Genomic DNA, 21,417 nt, shown 5'->3' on the forward strand with positions numbered 1-21,417 from the left:
CTGCTTGAAAGGTCATGGCAGCAGTTCACGTCAGGGCTATAACTGCAGCCAATCAATATCACCCAAGAAACCCCCTGGGCCCTGCTTGTTAGCAGTATTCTCTCCATAAATGTCAGCTCCGTGGGGCGAGGACTGCATTTCATTCCCTGCACTGAATACGCCATCAGCAAACACCACCTTTCCCTCTGGTTTTCATTCCTGGTGCATTGGCACTGGGGAGACAGTCGGGGATGGTCAGCCAGACAGCTGATTGCTTGGCAGGGACACTGGTAGGCCGAAACCAGACCAGTGCATATTGCCTTCCAGACAAGGCTCTTGAGCTGCGCTATAAATATCACAGCATGGGCTAATCTTCCCAATGTGCCTGTGAAGTAAGCATTATTCCCACTTTACAGGGTGACAGAGGTCACAGTCCAAAACAGACTCTAGCCAGTGCTGGGCTGTAACCTGAAGACAATACGCCCTGTGTTTCCAGCACAGCGTTCTATGAGCTGCAAGTACAGTTTCAAAGATGAATTTCATGCCATTCTTTCTCTCTCAATAAGCATAATGCCAGCTCTAGCCCTGCATGCAGCGTTCTTTAGTCCTTCCTTTCAAGCTGAGTTTACTGATCACCTTCATCCAAGTTAGAAAGCTAGTCCATAAAAGGCACACAGGGCCCAGTTCATCCAGAAACCTTGTACCGTGTGTAGCTATTTACACTCATACAATAGGTGTGAAAAATGGTACCCTTGTGATTTCATAGTGCTTCACTTTGCACTGATGTAAATGACTACACAAGGTGCAAGGCTGAACTGGGCCCACAGAAAAGTCCTCCATCCTAAATAGGAGCTGACCTCCCCCCCAGAGTAACTTGGAACCAACAAGTTAGTTCATTTAAAAGAAAAGTCACACTAAACAATTTTGACAGTGTTTTGGTTTTTTTTTTAATAAATAACATTTTGGCACAGAAATATACCAAGTTTTACAGAATACAAACCGCAGGGTTAATTACTGTGAATATTACAGAGAGAGAGAGAGAGAGAGAGGAATAAATTCCCATCTATCTCCCTCTGTTCCTTTTCAGGCTCTGGTGGATCCTGATCCGGCTACAGACCATATATACCTCTCAGCCCACTAAGGCCCACGTGTGGACCACAGCCCCAGAAGGAGAGAGAGAGACAACAAACAGTAGTGCAGGCATCTGCAAACAATGCAAGCGCGGCGCCTGGAACAGAAATAACATTTTCTCTAACCTTCAGTTTCCTGAGTCCACCATTCCACTGTCAGACATTTTCCAGAATGAAGGAGTGAGAACACAGGAGGTGCTTGGGCCAGAGGCAAACCTGGGACAGTTGAGAGGTGTATGTAGTGACGGGAGTTTCCATCCAGCTGAAATGTCCTTTCAGGTGCTTGTGGGGGGAGGTTTGTGCTTGGTAACATTACAGGGATGGCAGTGCTGGACGCTTCAATACTAGCACAGTGAGACCACCACATCAGGGGGCTGCCAACAAGAAGGGGGGGCACAAGGGAGAGAGCAGGAGCCCCCCTGGCTAAGCCAAGCGCCTTGCAATGAGGAACTCACCAGCAGGGTTGTAAAAGAGACAGTGGGAGGTGCAGCTCAGAGAAGCAACTGGATTGCTTTCCAAGATGGCATGCAACAAGAGTACGGGCAGTTTCATTCCCTCAGTAATTCCTTTCGTGCTTATCCTAAGTGTAAGCTGTCGTCCTTGTAACAGTCAGGGCATAAGTGCACTGTGCAACTCATGGGCACTACATAAACATCACCAATAATCCATTTCTCCTCAAGAAAGTAACAGAGCTGAACCATTGTTCAGATCCAGTAAGCAGTAATCAGCTACTTTTCCAAAGCAGCTTTGAAAAGGGGACATCTCCAAGATAAATATCAGACCCTGCAAGACAGAATTAGCCTTCCAGTGCTATTAGCAACACTAAAAGCAAAACAGAGTTCACTTTATGCCATTTGTGTACTGGATGCATTTCATGGCCACGCTGCCATGGGTCACTTTCTGATCACTGGTTTCAGAGTAGCAGCCGTGTTAGTCTGTATTCGCAAAAAGAAGAGGAGGACTTGTGGCACCTTAGAGACTAACCAATTTATTTGAGCACAAGCTTTCGTGATGCATTCGATTAAGTAAGCTGTAGCTCACGAAAGCTCATGCTCAAATAAATTGGTTAGTCTCTAAGGTGCCACAAGTACTCCTTTTCTTTTTCTGATCACTGTCAGGCTCCTCTGCCTTTGCACAATGTTGCAGCTTTTAGGTTCACAGGACTGCAGAAGAGGTTTAAAGAGTTTAGGGAAGTTTGAGGCACACGGTTTTTGTTGGTTTCATTAAACCTTTTGCTGGGGTTTCTCTTTGATTTTACTGTGCTCATTGTGCTTCTGTTTTCTGAAGAGAGGGGAAGAGAAGGAAAGAATTTGGAGTGAGGCAAAAGCCCACTGGGAAACAATAACAAAGGTGATGTCAGTCAGAGAGCCAAATTCACAGCTGGTGTATGACAATGGAGTTGTGCCCTCGTAAGAGCAAGGAATTTGGTCCACTGTTTAATTAAGTTGCTCTCTGTAACTACTCATGATGTTTGGTTCTCAATGTTTTGACCGCAATAAAAAGTCAGGGACTAAAACACAGATTTTTCAAAAAAGATATTTAGAAAACCAAACATGATCAGTGTGTCTGACGCCTTGTTTCTTTAAAAAAAAAAAAAAAGCTGACGATATTCTGTGAAATCCAGGCCTTAGCCAGATCAGCCCACGCCTTCAATTTCTGCACATTCCATGCATTCTGAAATGGGCCCAAGAACAGATACAAGGGAGCAGCATGGGAGCATGAGGTCCACTATTGCTGATGGAAGCTGGGCCACTGAGTGTGCATTGCAACTCTAGAGAGTCTGACAGCACGTTCTGGTTTTAAATTGGTAGCCCTATAGCCTGAAGTTCAACACAGCCCCTATGGAAACCCCACAGGTAATCCAATCCATGTCCACGCACCAAAGCACTCTTAAACCCAAGAGGCCTCTGCAGACTGAGGAAGCTCAAAAGAACCTGCAGAATCTTATAGGGAACTTTCCTAAGCTCCGTCCATTTATCTTGCACTGGATTGTTTGTACCTTGATCCAAGGATCTCAAAGCACTTTACATGCAGTAAATTTAGCTTCACAACACCCCCACAAGCTACTGTCTGTCCGGAGGAAGAAACTGAATCACAGACAGGGTAAGTGACTGTCCCAAGGTCACACACTGCCTCAGGGACAGGGCCAGAATCCAGACCTTCTAGCTCCCAGTCCTATGCCTTAACCATAATCTGCCCCACAACATGCAGCCTCTGTATGTTTGTGATGTTTCATAGATCTCTTTACGGTTACAAGTGACCAAAAGTCATAGGAAAGAGTGGAGATTTGACCTCCTGGCTGCATATAAAGCACAATGCTGTGAACATGGGATCTTCAACAGAGAGTCACATTTGTGATGCTTGGTAGTGTCTTGTAACAAACATGCACCATGCAGAAAATGCCTCCTCCCCATATGGCCAGCCCCAGCCTCTGGAGACATTGCCAGGGGTTGGGGAGGGGAAAGAGTCCACCAGCCCCGGCAACTCCCCGCACAGCACTTCCTGCTGAACAGAAACATCACAAAGCACCTGAGCTGACGGCAGCACGGTTCAGTTGGCTATTCAGAGCGCCTGAGTGTCTAGGGGCTTCCTCTGAGTTATGGGCTGGACAGCACTGAGTTCCTCTTTCCCCCACTTTACTTCACAAGACCATGTTCACCCACAATTCCCCCTCCCCTTTCCCTTGTTCCTCTGCTCTCCCTCGTCTGTGCCTCCTGCCTCCTCTAGCTCTGCCCTGCCCTGCCAACTGTGTGAGCTCCAGAAGGCAGCAAGGGGCAACACAAGACGCTGAAGCAAGTCATGCTTGCCTTACCCTGGCAGGTGCACCAGGCCCTACGGTCCCAAGTCAATTCGCCCTGATCTCACAAAGCCCCAGGGATTCCCCTCTGCCTTAGCAGATTCTGTACAGTAGCCTCAGCACAGATCACACTGTGGGCCTTGGAGACCAGTCTCACATCCTCACCTTGCAGAGCTGATGGTCCCGCAGAAGCAAAGCTGCAATGGACATGGGGAAGCACGTCTGGGGTGCAGGATGGCAGGGGTGCTGCACTGCATCTGCCTCCAGCCTGGTGAGCATGTAGTTCAAAGCATTCCTTTCTGCAGATTGTTCACAGACTGCACTGGTATAGGAAGCTGGAGCATGGTGGGATGGGGAATGGGATGGAAAGACATCCTCTTTAACTGTGTCCAATTTGTGGAAGAGGCCCTGGCAGAGGTCTGGGAGGGGAACGGGGAAGAGTCAAGGAGGAAGAGGCATCCCCACACTTAAAGAAAGGGAAGAACCTTAAAAATCTGCCAGAATCAATCTTTGATTTGGCGTCATGCAGGGCAAAAGGACAGACCACTGCCCACCTGCCTCAGCCACACACAAAGACAGGAGGCACAAGAGGACAATCCCAGCTCAACACCCTCATCCCCAATTGTTACAGAAGCACCGCTCGCTAGAACAGATGTTACGAAAAGCAGTGATCATTGAGACACAAACCCCAGTCCCCACCTCTAGAGACATTCTCTACACAGGCGCTAGCCCCTGGGATATTCCCCTTTGGAAATAAGATACAGGATCACAAAACATCTCCCTGGTTGCAGCTGCATCCCGCAGAAGATCACAACAATGCAGGTGGGCAGAATGAGCAGAGAAGAGGGAGGAGGACGATATAAACTGCATCTGTTTCACTGATCCTGGTAACAGAGCTAGAGAGTGGATTTGTTTCACCCCTTGTGCAAAGCTGTACAGGGATCTCAAGTGATTGACATTCACACACACCCCTGGCAAGAAACCAAGGAAAAATAAATCTTCCAAAGGTAAAATAAAATATCAGTGCTAAACAAGTGAGCAGTGAAATAGCCAGGACCATCCCCTACCCTCTCCCAGACAAAGATCCCACAGTCCAGATGCAGGGAAAAACAGAACCTCATCCAGACGTAGGAACAACACGATTGCTGAGGCACAAACCATCATCGGCTCCACTGATGGATGCTGCAAGAAACATTGAAAAGATCCTGTCTCTCTGTTCGCTGGTCCCATGACTACGGGCGTCTCAGCGCCATGGATGCCAGGGACAGTGTGTGCATATGCAGTGAGGCTGAGGTGGGCACCGAGGCAGCAGTGTGGCTGTTTCAAACACAGGACGACACTACACCTATTTTTTGGATTGAACACACCGACAAGAACCCCCACAGGGCCAGCGACAATCTGCCACTCATCTCCTGCTGTTATGGCACTTATGGGAAAGGGCTGGCGGGGCCATTCTCCGTTCTCGCAGCCTGGCGCTCCACGGAGCACCCCTCCCCGCTTCTGTGAGTGCCACGTCGCATGGGCAGAGCCGCCTGTTTGGGGTGGGCAGGAAGCACCTCTTGCCCCTCGGGAAGGTTTTGTTCATGCTGCTCTGCTCTTCCCACTACAAAAAGAAATGGGGCTTTGCTGGGATACAGGGAGAGGAACTCCACTGCTGCGAGATCCTTTCACCCCAGTGATCATGGGCACCAAGGAACCTAACACAACCTGCCAGGGTGCCTCTAGGGGGCTGGTCTCTCTCCATGCAGAGCCTGTGCAAGCTGGATTGTGGCTGCAGGAGAGGGGGGATCTCCAGGGCTTGTGGCTTCTTGCATCGGTGGCTGCTCTCCACTGCACCCCAGCCTGGACTCTGGTGCCACCCCCCACCCCCCGTTAAGGACGGTTATTTTTGGTGAGCGAAGAAGGTAAGGCTTTTCCGTGATGGCATCGTCTAGTAAAAGTGAGAGAGAGAATTACACCAAGAGGAGGGTCCAGGCGCAGGGAGCTAGCGCCACTATTTGCCCAAGGCAGGGGCCACTCCCACTATCTCTTCGTATTTGGGTGGTGGGTCATTGTAGGAGACGCTGGTTTCCTCGCCACTGCTGCTCTCCGGGTGCCCGGTCACCTCCTCGTAGGAAGGGGGCGGGGTGGCGCTAGACAGTCTGGAGAGGACTGAGACGGAATGCTCCGGCGGGTAAAGAGTGCCATCCAGCTGGGAGCTGCCTCCTGCTCTGCCATCAGCAGGCACCCTGCTGCCTGGCTCGCGCTGGGACTGGCCGTCCCCCTGGCTGTGAGATGTCTCTCGGTACACCATGACCCTGGGAATGCTGCGGCCCGCTCGGCTGGCCAGGTAGCGGTTCTGGGCGTACGAGGGACGGTGGCGCGTGGCCTTCTGCAGCTGACACCTCCAGATGATGAACAGGGCAATGACTATGAGCAGAGCCACTCCCAGGAGAGGCACCACCACATACATGGCATCTGAGCGCTCTGTGCCCTGCCCGGGGTCCTTGACGGAGTAGACAGAGTTGGTGTAGCCTTTCCAGAACTCCATCTGCAGAGGGGAACAAACCAGCACCAGTCACAGGCGTTCATGTCAAAGCAGTGCCCCTCAGCTTGGTGGCCGAAGGAAGGGGCTGCTCGCTTACACGCCCAACTTCTACCCTGTAGCTGAGGTAGAACTGTTCCGCCACCGCCTACTGGTTCCCCTCCAACGGAACACAAACCCGGGAGCCAGTACCGGAGACATCATGGGAACCAGTGCACAGGTTTCTGGGCTCTCGCCCTGACAGCAGCAAGCGGCCCCATGAGAGGCTGAGGGCCCCTGTGTTAGCACCACCTCCTGCCCTGGTTAGACTGGGGGGCAGGGAGCGGGCCACAAGCGCACGGTAGCAGTACCAGCCATGCCTTGCCCACACCCTGGCTTGCAGTGCAAGGACACCTGGCAGGGAGATGGCGCTGCGTGGGACAGGTGAGCTGAGCTCAGGTTTCCTGCTGACACCCAGGGAACAAACCACCTCACGGGCAGGGCAATCCGCTCTCTCTCCCCTCCATCTCCTTCACGCCCCCCTCAGGGCTCGAGTTATTCCATCTCCTCGGGCTCTGCTCCCCACAGCCTCACCCCCCATGTACCGTTTTCTCCTTGTTCTCAAACACCTCCTTGACCTCCTCATAGCTGCAGATCTCCTCGATGCACTCTCGCTCGATGGTGCCCTGGCGGAACTCCTCCAGGAAGCTGTTGGCCCGGGGGAAGCGTTTGAGAACCGAGTGGGCATTCTTGGCCCCCAGGAACACTGAAACACACAACGCAGAGAGGCGCTAAGGACTCCCACGCACCCAGCCCCAGCACGATCCAACGAGCGGCCTCTCGCTGCCACAGGGACCAGGCTACTACACAGGTGGCAGCTTTGGGTACCCAGCAGCACAGGTGCCCACTGGCTATGCTACACAGCCCAGTGCTAGAGTCCACCCACCCAGTCCCGCGAGCTCAGAGGGCACAACATCCTACCAGAGAGGGGGCAGAACAGCGTTGAGCAGCCCTTACAGGCTCTCCCGCTGCCTACGACCAAGCTGGCCAGTGCTAGCGTGATGGAGCCAGACGGGAACCCTGCGCTGGGCTGAGGGAGGACAATGGCAAGAGAGAGTCACAAGTAGAGTTTTAATAGTCCCCACCCCCACACCAGCAGAACACAATGACCTCGGCAGTGCCACATCACAGCCCATCCCTCTCTCTCAACAGCCCTGAGTGCTTCCAAGTGCGGGCAGGACTAGACTGAGGGGAAAACGTGCGAGTGCTATACCGGGCTGGTTGTAACTTCAGGCCCTCGGTGCTATTGTCCGTCCCGCCCCTCTGCCCAAGTGAAATCCAGTGCTGTTGGGATGCAGGGGGAGGAGATCAGAACCCAGCCTGCAATCAACCCACACAATGCAGTGGTGATCACGGAGGGACCCTGGGCCACATCCACTAAAAGCATTGGCCAAGCTCCAAAGGGATTTTAGTCACACCTGGGGTATATTGTTCATGTTAAAACCCTGTCTGCCCTTTGGTTTGCTGCTCCCTGCATGTGACTGAGGGTCTCCTGTTGCAATATCACCCACCTGCAGTCTCCTGTCTAACGGCATCGGAAGCCTATGCAACACCCAATCTGGGCTGGTCCAGCCATCCTGTACACCTGCCCTGGTTCCTTACAACACCACGTGCACTCAGTTCAATTGGCTGGGAACCACCGGCTGAATTAGAGGCAAAGTGCCCACTGCAATAGGGGACCGGAGCACAACTGGTAGCGCTATGGCACTGCCCCCTTTATGGCCACAACAGGAGGCGGCAGCCCCAGGGCCCAGGGAAGAGGCATGGATGGAGGAACAGGAGCTCCCGAGGCAGAGGGTCTGAGCCCTCCCCTGGCAGGCTGCGTGGCCGGCAGCACCACCATGGCTCAGGAGAACCAACGTGCCATGCGTCTATCTGCTGCCAGAACCAATGATGAGCAGGGACTCTCGGTTAAGAGGCACCACCGTCTGAGGGAAGGAGATTGGGGCTTTTGCAGCCCTTCTCTACGTCATCCTCACAGCCTATGCTGCAGCTACATTATAGGTCAGCAGATTAGGCGGCATCTGCACCAGCGCTGAACCACGATAGCTGCAGCAGGGGATCATGCCAATCTAAGTACCAATGGGCCAATGCACCTATGCTAGCTGTGCTCTCCCCCACTCTCCCCGCCCCTTATGCTGCATTACCAATCCCACGTTCCCAGTACACCATTGCAGGGTGAGAGATTCTAAAGGGCCTTCTGTGATCCCCGAGGGATTGTCGGAGATGAGGCCAAACTCCCATAGTTCCCCAGGAGTTGGAATTATTTCCATCTCCCTTTCTCAAACAGGCCAGGACAAACCCTCAGCTCAGGAATGGTTCCAGCTGGAGCTTTGGAGAGGCCATCCTGAGGTGCATCCGACAGCTGCTACGAAGTACAGAGAGCCCTGACAGCATCTGTGAAGAGCCAGAGACCAATACCAGCAGTTCACGCAGCTTCGGCTGCAACGCTCATGCCCCTACCCCACCTATGGCTGGATCTGTGCAGTACACAAGGATGACACTCCACAGATGAAATCCCACTTTGGGTCCACACCATGCCACAAATTGGGGACACCAAGTGGTTCAGGACCTGTGAGGAGCAGCAAGCAGCTGCATAACTTCATACTAAGAAAGGACACTTTTCAGTGCAGTGGGTGTGGACTAGCCCCAATGCAGAAGCACCAGCCCACAAGGAGGAGACAGCCAATCACCCTGCCGAAGAGTGGCAATTGCCCTGTGGAAGCTATCCACCCAGGACAGTTATTTCTCCCTTGGGTCCCAGTTTGGGGCTAGGAAGTCTCCAGCAGGTGCTGGTTTCAGATTCTCGCAATGGCATGGCATTCCATCCAGTGGCATGTGCTCAGAGCAGCCAAGGTGGCAAAGAGAATTGATGGATTTAAATAATCAGGGATCACACAAAGATCATGCAAACATACCCAGGGTGCTCAGAGCACGCAGGAGAATGGTCAAACACTCTGGACTCTTCCAGGAGAACAGAGGGGACCCATACTCTCACGGAACGTCCCAGGCAGTGATGGGGTCTCTATCCCCACAGCAATTCAGGGTCACCCAGCAGGCCAACCAGTGCCTCAGTTCATGAAACCATTCCCAGGTGGCACAAACCCAGAGACCTGTATCCAGGACAGTGCACATTTGGGAGACAAGGCCAGGTGGGTTACCAGTCATGACACTTCACTGACTACTGCAGTAATTATCTCTGCAATCACATGCATTTTGCAAAATCCATGTGAAAGCAAAGGCAAGGTCTCCTGTGCACAATGGAGTGAGAGGGCAGCGGGATTTGAAACAACTTTCACACAGCCAAACTGTTACACATGAAGCAGTTGTTCATTAGCACAGCCTGCAATTTGCCCAGACAGTAAGTGCTCTGTGCACACACTTTCTAACTAATGGCAGGACTTGGAAGAAGGATCATGCGAGCAGTTAACTAAAAATGTTACCTTGTCTTTAACTAGGAGTCATTTGTTGCTATATTGGTGGCAGGTTTCTCCTTATGTTTTCATGAGACCTTCATTTTTCCTACTCTCAACTGGTATGGTGAGTGGTTTTATGGAGTATACTGCTCCAGAGGCATTGATGTGTTATTAGCAATTACTGCTATGACATGCCACCATCTTTTGGTCATGATGGGATACACTTGATGAGTTACTGCATTTACTTTTTTTCCCTGGGGTTTATTAATATTTGCTCTGGTGAGGGAGTTTATGAAAGAGAGAACTGCTGTTGTATGGACTGTGACACTGGCAAATCAGGTGGCAGCTCATGCCAAAGTCCTCATGTCTCAACTGATCACGGAAAAATATACAGCTGGAAGCAGTCTGGCTCACCTGTGTGTTAGTGTTATTAAAATAGGTATGAGAATTTAATAACATGTTTAACCTTTACAGATTGCTTGTGAATTGCTGCATGCATTAATCTCACCTCAAAATACGGGATACAGACGCTGCAAGTAATATTTAAGCATTTGTATTGTAAGCTTCTGTGACGCTGTAAATCACCAGACAACAGAGACATTAACTAGTGTAAAGTGCTAGTCACCAACAGAAGGTGTTACGTCCTGGCCAAGAGGAAGGCCCATCAACATCAGATGGACTATTGTAGAACATTAAAGAGAACAAAAGACATTTGTTGCTCTGCTCTTCCTCCCACCACGAAGATGAGTCATGCAAGTGGATTCCTCCCATCAGCTGAGTTCACAACTCAGAGCACAAAGAATCATAGGACTGGAAGGGACCTTGAGAGGTCATCTAGTCCAGTCCCCTGCATGGAGAGAGAGAAATAAAAACACTTAACAATAAAGAACTGGATCTCTATGATGCTTGGACTCTGGGGGGCAAGATTTTCTATGCATAAGCAAAAGATCCCCAGAGCTTAGTCCACGTTAGCCCTAAAGGACATATAGAGCTTGCTTTTTATAAAAGCTTCTACCTCTTGAAACTTAAGATTGTAACTCATTTGTATATTTATGTTTACCTGCTTGAATCTTGTAAATAACTCATTTCCTTTTCTATTTACTAAATCTTTAAATAGTTTATTATAGGATTGGTTACAAGTGTTGTCTTCAGTGTGAGATCTAAGGTGCGACTGATATATGGCATATCAGTATATAATATGACTCCATATGAAGGCTGTTACTGAGCCGGAGTTTACACTTAATAATTGGTTGGCGAAATCTAAGTATAGAACTAGCAGGCAATTTGGGGTTTGTGCCCTGGTTCTTAGCAGTCTGCCCTGAGGTTGGTAGTCACGCTCCTGAGTCACCGCAGACAGCTCGACATGGATAATAAAGAACAATATGAAGGATGTGAATTACAATGACTTCTCCAGAATCTACTTTATTATACAAAGATGCAGGCCAACTGCAATACCAGACCAGAGCAACATATTTACAAAAACAATGGGAATGGAGAGGCTATTTTACAGTCAAGTGCATCTCGCTGGGGCCCCAGCTCTCCTATTTCTTCAGTCTTTGTGAAGGAGTTTCATGGGGAATGGCTGTGAGGGAGCTGTCCTGAGAGGAGCACTGAACAGCTTAGCAGGGATGTATTGAGCAGATGATGCAGGGATCGGTTGCTGGGTCAGCTTTGGCTGTCATCTGCTCTTCAGCCTTCATGCACTGGGTGGAGATTTCACAATGGAGCTGTCTATCCTCAAGTCATTTCCTATCTTTCTGGAAATAGCATGGCACTAGCTCCTCGGCCTTCTGCCTTGACCCATCCAGTCTTTCAGAAGTGCACCTCACTTCCTCCTCCTCACACTGGAACACTCACTCCGATCTCCTTTGAGTCTCCCTCTGTGTTTCCTGAAGTGACAAGCCTGTTCCTGCTTTTCCTGGACCTCAGGTTTGCCAGCCTTTCCAACACTGTGCAACCTTGCCACCTGGCCCATTCCCTGCTCTGGGACATCCACGGTGCTATACTGGCTTCTATAATGAAAAGAAACAAATAAGAGCTTCAATAAGGAAATCAAAAGCTTGATCATTCCTTGGATCATTAAGGAACACAATGGAAGTCATTGTTCTAGCTCAATTTTGAATGCCAGTGCCTCCAGAAAGGCTCTCCTTGGACTGGAGCCCGCAAGGACCCCTTAGAATTCACAATTGTTACAAGAAGGGTGGAGATGCTAAATCGTTGGAACGAAGGACAAGGAAGGGATGGGGAGCTACTGACAGTCAGTATAACCACACAATCAAAGACTACTTATCAGGCAAACAGGAGCCTCAGAGACATGTCTGTGCCGATGGTCCCAGCAAGAGTGAGCAAGGGATATCAGAGCGAGGCAGGAGGCTGGTAGGTTAGCCCTGGAGTCACTCAAGTGGACACTGGGGGACAGGCTCAGAGAAGGCAGGGGTTGCGTCAGCTTCTACAGCAGGGGTGGGCAAACATTTTGGCCCAAGGGCCACATCTGGGTGGCGAAATTGTATGCAGGGCCATGAATATAGGACTGAGGCAGGTGGTTGGGGTGCAGGAGAGGGTGTGGGATGGGATGCAGTGTGCAGGAAGGGGCTCAGGACAAGGGGTTGGGGTGCAGGAGGGGTGAGGGGTGCAGAAGGGGGCTCAGAGCAGAGGTTTGGAGTGCAGGAGGGGGTGCAGAGTTTGAGAGAGGGTTGGGGTGTGGGATGCAGGAGGAGTTTGGGTTGTGGGCTCCGACCCGGCGCTGCTTACCTCAAGTGGCTCTAGGGTCGCAGCAGTGCGGCTAAGGCAGGCTCCCTGCCAGCCCTGGCCCTGCACCATTCCTGGAAGTGGCCAGTATGTCTGGCAGTGGCTCCTGGGGGTGGGGCAGGCAGCTCCGCCATGTGCTGCTCTCGCCTGCGGGTACCACCCCCTGCCCAAAGCTCCCATTGGCCACGGGAGCTGCAGGGGGGTGGTGCCTGCAGGCAAGGGTACTGCACGGAGCCCTCTGCCTCTCCCCTCCCCTCCCCAGGGACCATAGGGATGTGATGCCAGCTGCTTCCGGGAGCGGCGCAGGGCCAGGGCAGGCAGGGAGCCTGCCTTAGCCCTGCTGCGCCACAGGGCTGGCAATCCCGCGGGCAGGATTGAAAGCCCTGATGGACCGGATCCAGCCCACAGGCCGCAATTTGCCCTCCCCTATTCTACAGGGTAAAGGGGAATAAGCATTGCCTCCAAACTGGATGGGAGGTGTGTGTGTGGGGGGGGGGGGGTGTAGAGATTTTCAAAGGCACTAAGACCAGTGAGCCCCAGTGACTGTCAACAGCAGGGTGTGCCCCTGAAGATCTCCCTCTCTACGCTGGAGCACAAGCGTGACGAAAGATTTACAGACACAAAGGAATAAGGATTACAGTTAATTGGTATCCACGGTAGATTTCTTTCAATGCATTCAGTGCCTGACAGCAGGTAGGATAAACAGTAATTATCCTGGCAGCTCCCATGGCCTGTGTTAGCTCTACATCACTTTGATAACAAAATATGCCAATGACTGTCTTTCATGCATTAATCAGACAGAATGGCACATGACTGAGGCCAGATAAGAGCAGCATGCTAATTGGGTGCCATAGCCCAGGGACCAACAGATGCAGTGCCACAAACGTTTGGCCACAGCAGACAAGAGGTAGCTTCCTGCCACCAAGTTCTTATTTGTAGGCTTAAGCTGCAGTTTGTGTTATTTTGTTTTCCCCCCTTACTTCACCAGCTTCGAGTCCAAGCAGATGGCATTGCTCAGCGGCTGCTGGGTACAGCCACCCTAACAGTGAACGTGGCTCATATGGCCAAAAAGGCATTGGGCAGTGTTACTGGGGAATTATTGGGGAAGGGCTTGGTAACTGTGGAGCCAGGGATGGCAGGGTAGGGGGAGAGGTGGGCCCTTCCACCCTTGTCTGAGGCGACAAGTGCCTTTTAAAAAGCACTAATGGCAGCATCCATAACAAGCCACTCTTTCCCCTGCACCTGCCCTCAGCCACTGGCACAATATATATAACAAAGAGCTGCGTACCTGGCACAGAGTAGCCCTCGTCCCCCAGCTCTTCCTGCTGGCTCAGCTCGACCGCTGTCTCCACTGTCAGGTCTGGATCCTGGCATGCCCCAAGCAGATCCCAAGATCCCTGGCCTCTCCCAGTCTGGCTTCAGAACCAGGGCTATCCTCAGCTCCCAGCGGAGCACTGAATGCAGCCTCTGTGCCACGCAGCAGCACATCAGGCTGCACACAAGAGCGAGCAGGGAGGATTCAGTGTAGCTCTTTAAAGATCAAACATGCTTTTTCCACCCTGCTATTACTGTCCCAGCTTTATCGTGCTGAGCAATCAGGCCCTTGATATTGTCACAGCACAGCTCGCTAGTCCAAGCAGCGGCCATTACAGTGGGTTACTTGGCTGTTTGCTTACACAGCAACTGTAGGGCCTGGGTAACCTCCCCTTCCCAGCTAGTCAATGCCCACAGCACTCTCAGATCTGCCCATACCATACTCCCAGGAGCCATACTGGCGACTGGAGCAGAACAAAGTCAAATTACTGCTGAAGAAGTGGGTTGTTGTGAACACAGTGCACAAATGAGCGCCACCACCTGGGCAGCACAGGTAACAGGCCCCCAGCCAAATGGCCCCAGCATGGAAAGCAGACCAGGCAGGCTGCCTAAGCAGTGACCAGTGCACTGTGGGAAGGGCAGAGCAGCACTCTGCATGACTGGGGCTATTAGGTCAGCAATCTGTGCCCACTCTGGCTTGATAAGGTGGTGAGAGCAAGGCTGAGCCAAATGGTGGCATAACTGAAAACGCAGTTGAGTGGGGGTGCCTGGTGTGCTACAGGCATGCGAGAGGGACCAGCAATTCACCCAGCTGTTCTCCTGTACACCAGGCTCTGACTCTGCAGCCCAGGAACACACAACGAAGAGATGTGCAGGAAGAGACAGAGCCGTGCCTCAAGCCTCTGATCCTAGAAGGGGCCATGACACTGCCCCACTCTAAGACCCAAGGCAACACAGACTATTCCCTACCCTCTTCTCAAAGAGGAGGCTACCAGCCCTTTCCCCCACCACATGCAAGAGACCCGTCCCCCAACACCCCTTGCTCCAGAAGAGGTGAAGACACCACGCTTGCCCCTCCCTGCCCTTGAGGCCCTCATTGGGAAATACTTACTTGCCATGCTGTCTTGCTCAGATACTCAGGGCTTTCACCTACCTGTTGGGAAGAAAATGGGAGAGTCATGGAGGGCTCAAAGCCACAGGCCGTGGTTCCAAGCCCTTGGTCACACCAGTAGCAGGGACTGATCCATGGGGAAAGATGGCTTTTTCTGGAGCCTAGGCAGCCTGCTGCAGGACCCAGCTGAGCTCTATATACCCATCATCTCTACAGGAAACCATGACCCACCCAATACTGCCCCCAGGCTCCTTTGGTACACACCACATGTCGCAGAATGGCAGCTGGCCGTCGCCAGCTCATCCAACCCACTTTCAGACCTCCCACCCCACATGTCCATTTGGCTGCCCCCAAATCCCCTGGCTTCAAGACAGAGCATATCAGTGGCTCTGCATAACTCCCGAGTGCCCAAGAGGCAGGCCACAAGGCCTACAGGGATTCCCATCAGTCAGCTCAGAGCATCTTTGTCTCTCAGTGAGCAATGTGCCCCACTTCAGTAGGAGAGGGTAAAAACGCCCCCATGGCTTCTGCTCCATCACATCATGCAGGAGAGATGTAGCACACTCAATCCCCACATATTAACTGACTGCTTTATATCATCTAGCCTCAGGCTGGCGGGCGAGAGGCCTAGAACATGCAGGCTTGCAAAGTGCTTTACAACCTCTCCCCACAGCAGGAGACTTTGTACTTCACTGCCAGGCTACGTCCAACTTCTGCTGCCCTAACATTAACTACCCCTCGTTCCAAGGCCAGAGCCTCTTACGTGGCCAGGAAGGCTCTGCCAGCCAGTCTAAACCCTCAGTGTGCACTTAGGAGCCTTACTGGTCTGAGAACTTATAGCCTGATCCTGCAACCTGTGGAGGCCAGGTCTACACCACAAAGTTTTCCTGGAATAGTTATGTTGGGCAGGGGTGTGAAAACACAGCTAGGCTGCCAAAAACCTCCATGTAGATGCTGCCAGCATGAGTCCTTTTACCAGTATAGCTTACCTCGTTTGGGCTGGAGGTTCAACCACACCGGCAAAAGATCTCTTTATGCTGCATCTCCTCTAGGTGGCTCTACTGGCATAGCCTCCCTCATGTAGACTGCTTGGGGTGTTCTCAGCTCCCTAAGGCAGTAGGAATTGAGGATGCTCAACCACCTCACAGGATCAGGCCCTTGAAGAAGAGAGTTTGGACATCTGGGTGCATAAAGAACAGTGTCCATAAAATGAAAGATGAGCTAGATGGCCAGGAGCCCAGAGCCAAGCCAGAGGGTGAGAAACAAACAAGATTTCTTCACCCAGAGGTGCCAGATCAAAGCCAATCTCCACAGCACATAGATACTGTACTACAGGCTTGAAAACTTCACCTGGCACCTGCTAACTTTAGGGTGAATACACCAGCCACATGAAGGAAGAAACACCCACAGAACATAAGCTGTTTGGATTTGTACAGCACCTGGCACACAGTAATGGTCCAGTAATGGACCAGGGCCCAAGGCACCACTTCAACACAAGTTGAGTAACAGTAATATAGTAATAGTATCCCCAGCTGCTAGAAAGAGAGTGTGCTGGAATGCACTGCTTAGGGGAATCGAGCAGCCTGCTACTCTATCCTTCCCCCACCACCCGGCTACTGCTACTGTACCCATTCCCCTCAACAGCCTCCAGTGTATTTATGTTTGAGCCCTTCTCCACCATTAATGGTTCCAGTGGATGCGTCTGCTGTTCACAGCTTTCCCGTGTAGCTGCAGAATGACAACTGCTGACTGTTTCACTGCTGCTCAACCTTCTGAATAGCAGCAGCACAAATGAGAAGAGTTCCATTAATGCTGCACAGCAAAACTAACAGCCCCGCAGTGAGGCTACAGCGGTGTGCAAACTCAGGAAGGCAATACTACATTTGGAAGGTTAACTTGCTGTAAACAATGAAATCACATTATGCAGAAGTGTCAGGTGTCCCTCCACACACAGGAGCAATTTCCTATTCACCAGTGACAAGAGGATCCTTCAGACTCTATTCTACCACTTCCCCATTGTGCTCTGCTAGCCAGCTCAAGCCCATGATGCATCGTTACAGGAATTCCCCAGTTTTTCTCCCCCCATCTCAGATCTGCACAGCAGAACCCAATTCCATCCAGGGGCTCTAGTGACACTGCAAACCAGAGAGGTAAAAAGATTCTCACTGGACTTTACTTTTATTATTGGGGGTTGGGGGGAGAAACAACAAGAAATAAAAGCTACACTAGTCTGAGGTCCAGGATTTACAATACTCAGATCTAGATCAGTCCTTACATAGCTCAGCAACAGTTTCTAAGCCCAGTTACTTTACTCACGAAATAAATAAAAGTCACATCTCTTCAAAACCCAGAAACCTAAGGCTTCCAGTAACAGAGCAGTTTTTTCTTACCCCAACAGAGCAGAGAGTAGTGAACCTTGCACACAACCTCTTTTTGGTTATTACTAACATTTCTATCCACCAACACCACAACTGTGTCTTACATGATTTTAGAAGCTGTTGTATCAAGAATGGTTAGACACAGAAAATAAGTCTGTAACCACATGGAATGCACATTTCAATGGCCTAAAGCATTCTCTAGCAGTCTGTGAAATATTGACTGCAAAATACATGCTGGAATTAAAGTGGGGATGAAGGAAAAAAGCAAGATAACCTGATTTTACAGTCTGCTATCTCACATTCCACCAGGGGCTAGGAAGACAGACTGGACCAATATAGATGCTTTCAACACCGGAAATTTTTTGTAAGCTCTGGTTAGCCCAATAGAGGAAACTTCAGTCCCTAAAACATTGGTGTGACACAGGTTGAGAACTTGTAACTATAACGTGGTCAGTTGCATCGGCTATAATCAGAGGTTGCTTTGCTCTGGCTAATTTTTGCTTATGTTCAGTTTCATTAAGAAATAAAGATTTACGTGTCAACAGGAGAGGGTTACACACAAACCCTCATCTTCATCAACAATACTTAAAAGGGACAAGGTGGTCTACAATCATTAATTTATCCTCACACAAGTCAGTGGCAAGAGCTGGGATTAGAAATCAGGAATCCTGGCTCATTAGGCCACATGGTGTCTCTGATGAGCGGTGATGTACGCCCCTCTTGCGAGGGGACACATTTCAGGGGGTAGGGGTATGTGTGTGTGTGGCGGGGGATGGGGGATCATTTTAAGAAAGTTGATATTTTAAACTTAATTATAAGCTTGAGGCCGGGCTGGTAATTCTTGAATTAAGCATGCAAAGGGCCAGCTGATGGGACGCAGGTCATGTGAGGAACATGAGTATATTCCTAGCACGAAGGAGTAGGGCTATTTAATCCAGTGGAAAAACAACCTGGTAGATATGAACTTCAATATTCATGCGTATACCATACACATGATTGACGTGCACGTATCATAGCAGCAAGTGACATAGATTATATAGAAATGCATTTATATTCTGGGCATGTATTTCACATTTCTGAACACACCAGCATTATAGGTACCCATACAAAACACAGGGTCTGGAACACAAAATACTCCACCTCAAAGGACACTGAAGAGTTAATTTTTTCTGCCTAAGGATGACAAAAAGCTAAGGAATCCAAACCCAGAACCCAGCCTCAACGCCCACCCGATCAGTTCCCCTCTGAACAGTGTTTTCCTCCTCTATAAATACACCATCAATAGGAGGTTGCCATGGCAATGGTGAGGAGGCGTGAGGGATACAGCAATGGGGATGCTGATGCAGTCACACATTCGTGTCTTCCAGACCTGGCAACCCCCGGGCTCCCCCCACCCAACGATGATGCTGAAGAAGGAAACTGTGCTGGTAGAATATGGTGTCCTCCACCTCTAGCAATACAGGCAGACTCTGCGTGGGTGTGTGGTCTGAGGGAAGGATGTACGCAGAGAGAGAGATAAGCCAGAACCCCCGATCTTCTTGCCAGCGCAGGAACGGGTTGTGGGATTCCGTAACATCACTGACGTGTGGTGGCACGTCGAGAGGCTGCCGGATTGTTGGGCGTCATACCGCCAAGGATGTCAGCTGCTTTGCAAGTTCTAAGAACTATTTTTGTTTTCAAAGCCAAGATCAACACATCGGGGAAGGCTCCACAGGCTCCAATTCCCAGAGACCACAAAGCCCCATGGTTGCCAGGATGCCATCCCACAAACCAATCCACAAACCCTTAATGGGACCAGAATTCGTCCCCACAAACCAATCCTAAAACTCACCAGGTTTGGAGTGGTATGCTCGCAAACAACTGTGTAAGCTGATACGTACCAGCCAGGCACGCTCCAGCTTCAGCCCCCTGGACCTGCCCCAAATCCCACAGTAGCCCCAGTGAACACACCTTCCCCCACAGTCCACAGCACCCACACACCCTACCAGATACTTTCCTAGCTCCTTGGAGTTTAGCATTCAAGTACCGATTCGTTTCACTCTTCCCTCCATTGCCATCGGTGCTTCCCCGCGCCCCCGCCCATCCCAACCCCTCTTTCCTTCCCCATCACTTCCCTGACATTCCTGCCTCCCTCCTGATTCCCAAAGGTGGACTCAACCCCCTTCCTCTCTACTCCAGTGCCCCAAGCCCGCCCTCCCCCTCAATCCCAGTACCGTCCCTCTTCTAGCACACCCCTCAGCCTCCCACCCAGTCTCTACTGCACCCCCAATTCCCACAGCCCTGGGTTGTCTCCAGCTCCTAAAAAGTCATACTACTTCACACTACCCTGCCCCATTTCTTCCCCCCTTCTCCTCCACTCCCCACAGTGCCCCCACCGGACATCCATCTCATTCTTCCTCCAGCCCCTTCCACATACCCACTCCTCTATCCACGCCCCCCATCCCTATGGGCCCCCTCCCCATCGCTGCTCCTCTATCCACCCCCCATCCCTATGGGCCCCCTCCCCATCCCTGCTCCTCTATCCACCCCCCCATTCCTATGGGCCCCCTCCCCGTCCCTGCTCCTCTATCCACCCCCCCATTCCTATGGGCCCCCTCCCCGTCCCTGCTCCTCTATCCACCCCCCCATTCCTATGGGCCCCCTCTCCGTCCCTGCTCCTCTATCCACCCCCCCATTCCTATGGGCCCCCTCCCCGTCCCTGCTCCTCTATCCACCCCCCCATTCCTATGGGCCCCCTCCCCGTCCCTGCTCCTCTATCCACCCCCCCATTCCTATGGGCCCCCTCCCCGTCCCTGCTCCTCTATCCACCCCCCCATTCCTATGGGCCCCCTCCCCGTCCCTGCTCCTCTATCCACCCCCCCATTCCTATGGGCCCCCTCCCCGTCCCTGCTCCTCTATCCACCCCCCCATTCCTATGGGCCCCCTCCCACTGCCCTCTCCTCTCCCTTTCCTCTAGCCTCCTGACTCTTCTTCTCCATCTCCCCCTATTTCCCCATCCACTACCCTCCCCAACTCCCTCTCCTCTCATCCCCTGCCCCTTGCCCTATTCCCCCACTCCATGGCCCTCCCCTCTATCCCAACCCTATGCACCCTAAACACCCACCCCTTCTCCCCTCCCCATCACCCCTTCGCCCATCCACCCCATACCCCTGCCCCTTCTCCCCTCCCCATCCACCCCATACCCCTCACCCCTGCCCCTACTCCCCACCCCATACCCCTCACCACGACCCCCTCCTTGTACCTCCCCTCCCCCCAGTACCTCATGCCCGCCGCAGCTCCAGGCTCCCCGCGCGCGCACACACAGAGCCGACGGCTCCCCGCCCGCCCGGCGCAGCCCAAGCCTGCAGCTACCAGTGTCCACCCGCGGACAAGGGGCGGGGCGGGGCGGGGCTGAGCCGCCCTCTCTGTCCAATCACAGAGCGGGGGCGGAGCTGGCAGACGTTTACGGCCAATCATTCAGTCGCTAAGGCGTGAGAATTCCATCTAATCTGCCCAATCACAAAAAGGGAGGGGAGGACCGCCTCTCCCGCTGTGACCAATCAGCGTGATAACGGCGGGCCTTGCCGCCTGCTGTGTCCACTGAGAGGGCAGCCTTTGAAGGAAGGGCCGTCCCATTTCTGGGTTTGAAGGCCATTGCGCCGCAGGGTGCTCTGGGAGTTGTAGTCCTAATGGCTGGGTCATGCCAGGCCGCTGCAGGGAGTGGGCACGAAGCTGTGGGAGGTGTCTCCGCTCGCTGCGGCTCTGATGCGCCCCTCACCGCAATGTCTGGGCCCATCGCACCAAGCCAGGGCTTCGTTGTGTGTGGCTGCAGCGGGACCTGGCTCCACCATGCATGTTCAGCCACAATTCTCCACTTGCCCCAGACTTGGAAGGAAGTTGCTCCCAGTGGAGCCTTGAGCAGCCAGAGAGCTGCTGGGGTCATGGGGGAGGGTCCCTTTCCTCTAGGCCGAGGCTGAGATCCCAACCCTGTTGTGCCAGGTG

The 21,417-nt window shown here is 52.0% G+C and overlaps 1 protein-coding gene across 8 annotated transcripts; it reads right to left on the minus strand.

The window, feature by feature from the left end:
* Positions 1–915: 915 nt before the first annotated feature.
* On the minus strand, positions 916–20,818 carry PRRG3 (proline rich and Gla domain 3). 8 transcript variants are annotated; one of them, XM_084638619.1, is made up of 5 exons: positions 20,696–20,803; positions 16,048–16,215; positions 15,059–15,100; positions 7,015–7,175; positions 916–6,436 (listed from the first exon to the last, which is right to left on the minus strand). In XM_084638619.1, the coding sequence occupies exons 3-5, from the start codon at positions 15,063–15,065 to the stop codon at positions 5,900–5,902; spliced, it is 705 nt and encodes a 234-aa protein (XP_084494745.1). In that variant the 5' UTR covers positions 15,066–15,100; positions 16,048–16,215; positions 20,696–20,803; the 3' UTR covers positions 916–5,899. The 8 variants fall into 8 exon arrangements, 3 of the variants coding, with proteins under 3 accessions (XP_084494745.1, XP_084494746.1, XP_084494747.1); XM_084638620.1 differs by having other exon boundaries at positions 16,048–16,238; XR_014712930.1 differs by lacking the exons at positions 916–6,436; positions 7,015–7,175 and adding exons at positions 11,290–11,897; positions 13,922–14,125.
* Positions 20,819–21,417: the final 599 nt, after the last annotated feature.

Source organism: Lepidochelys olivacea (assembly GCF_965140295.1).
Source record: "Lepidochelys olivacea isolate rLepOli2 genome assembly, chromosome: 9".
Lineage (NCBI taxonomy): Eukaryota > Metazoa > Chordata > Testudines > Cheloniidae > Lepidochelys > Lepidochelys olivacea.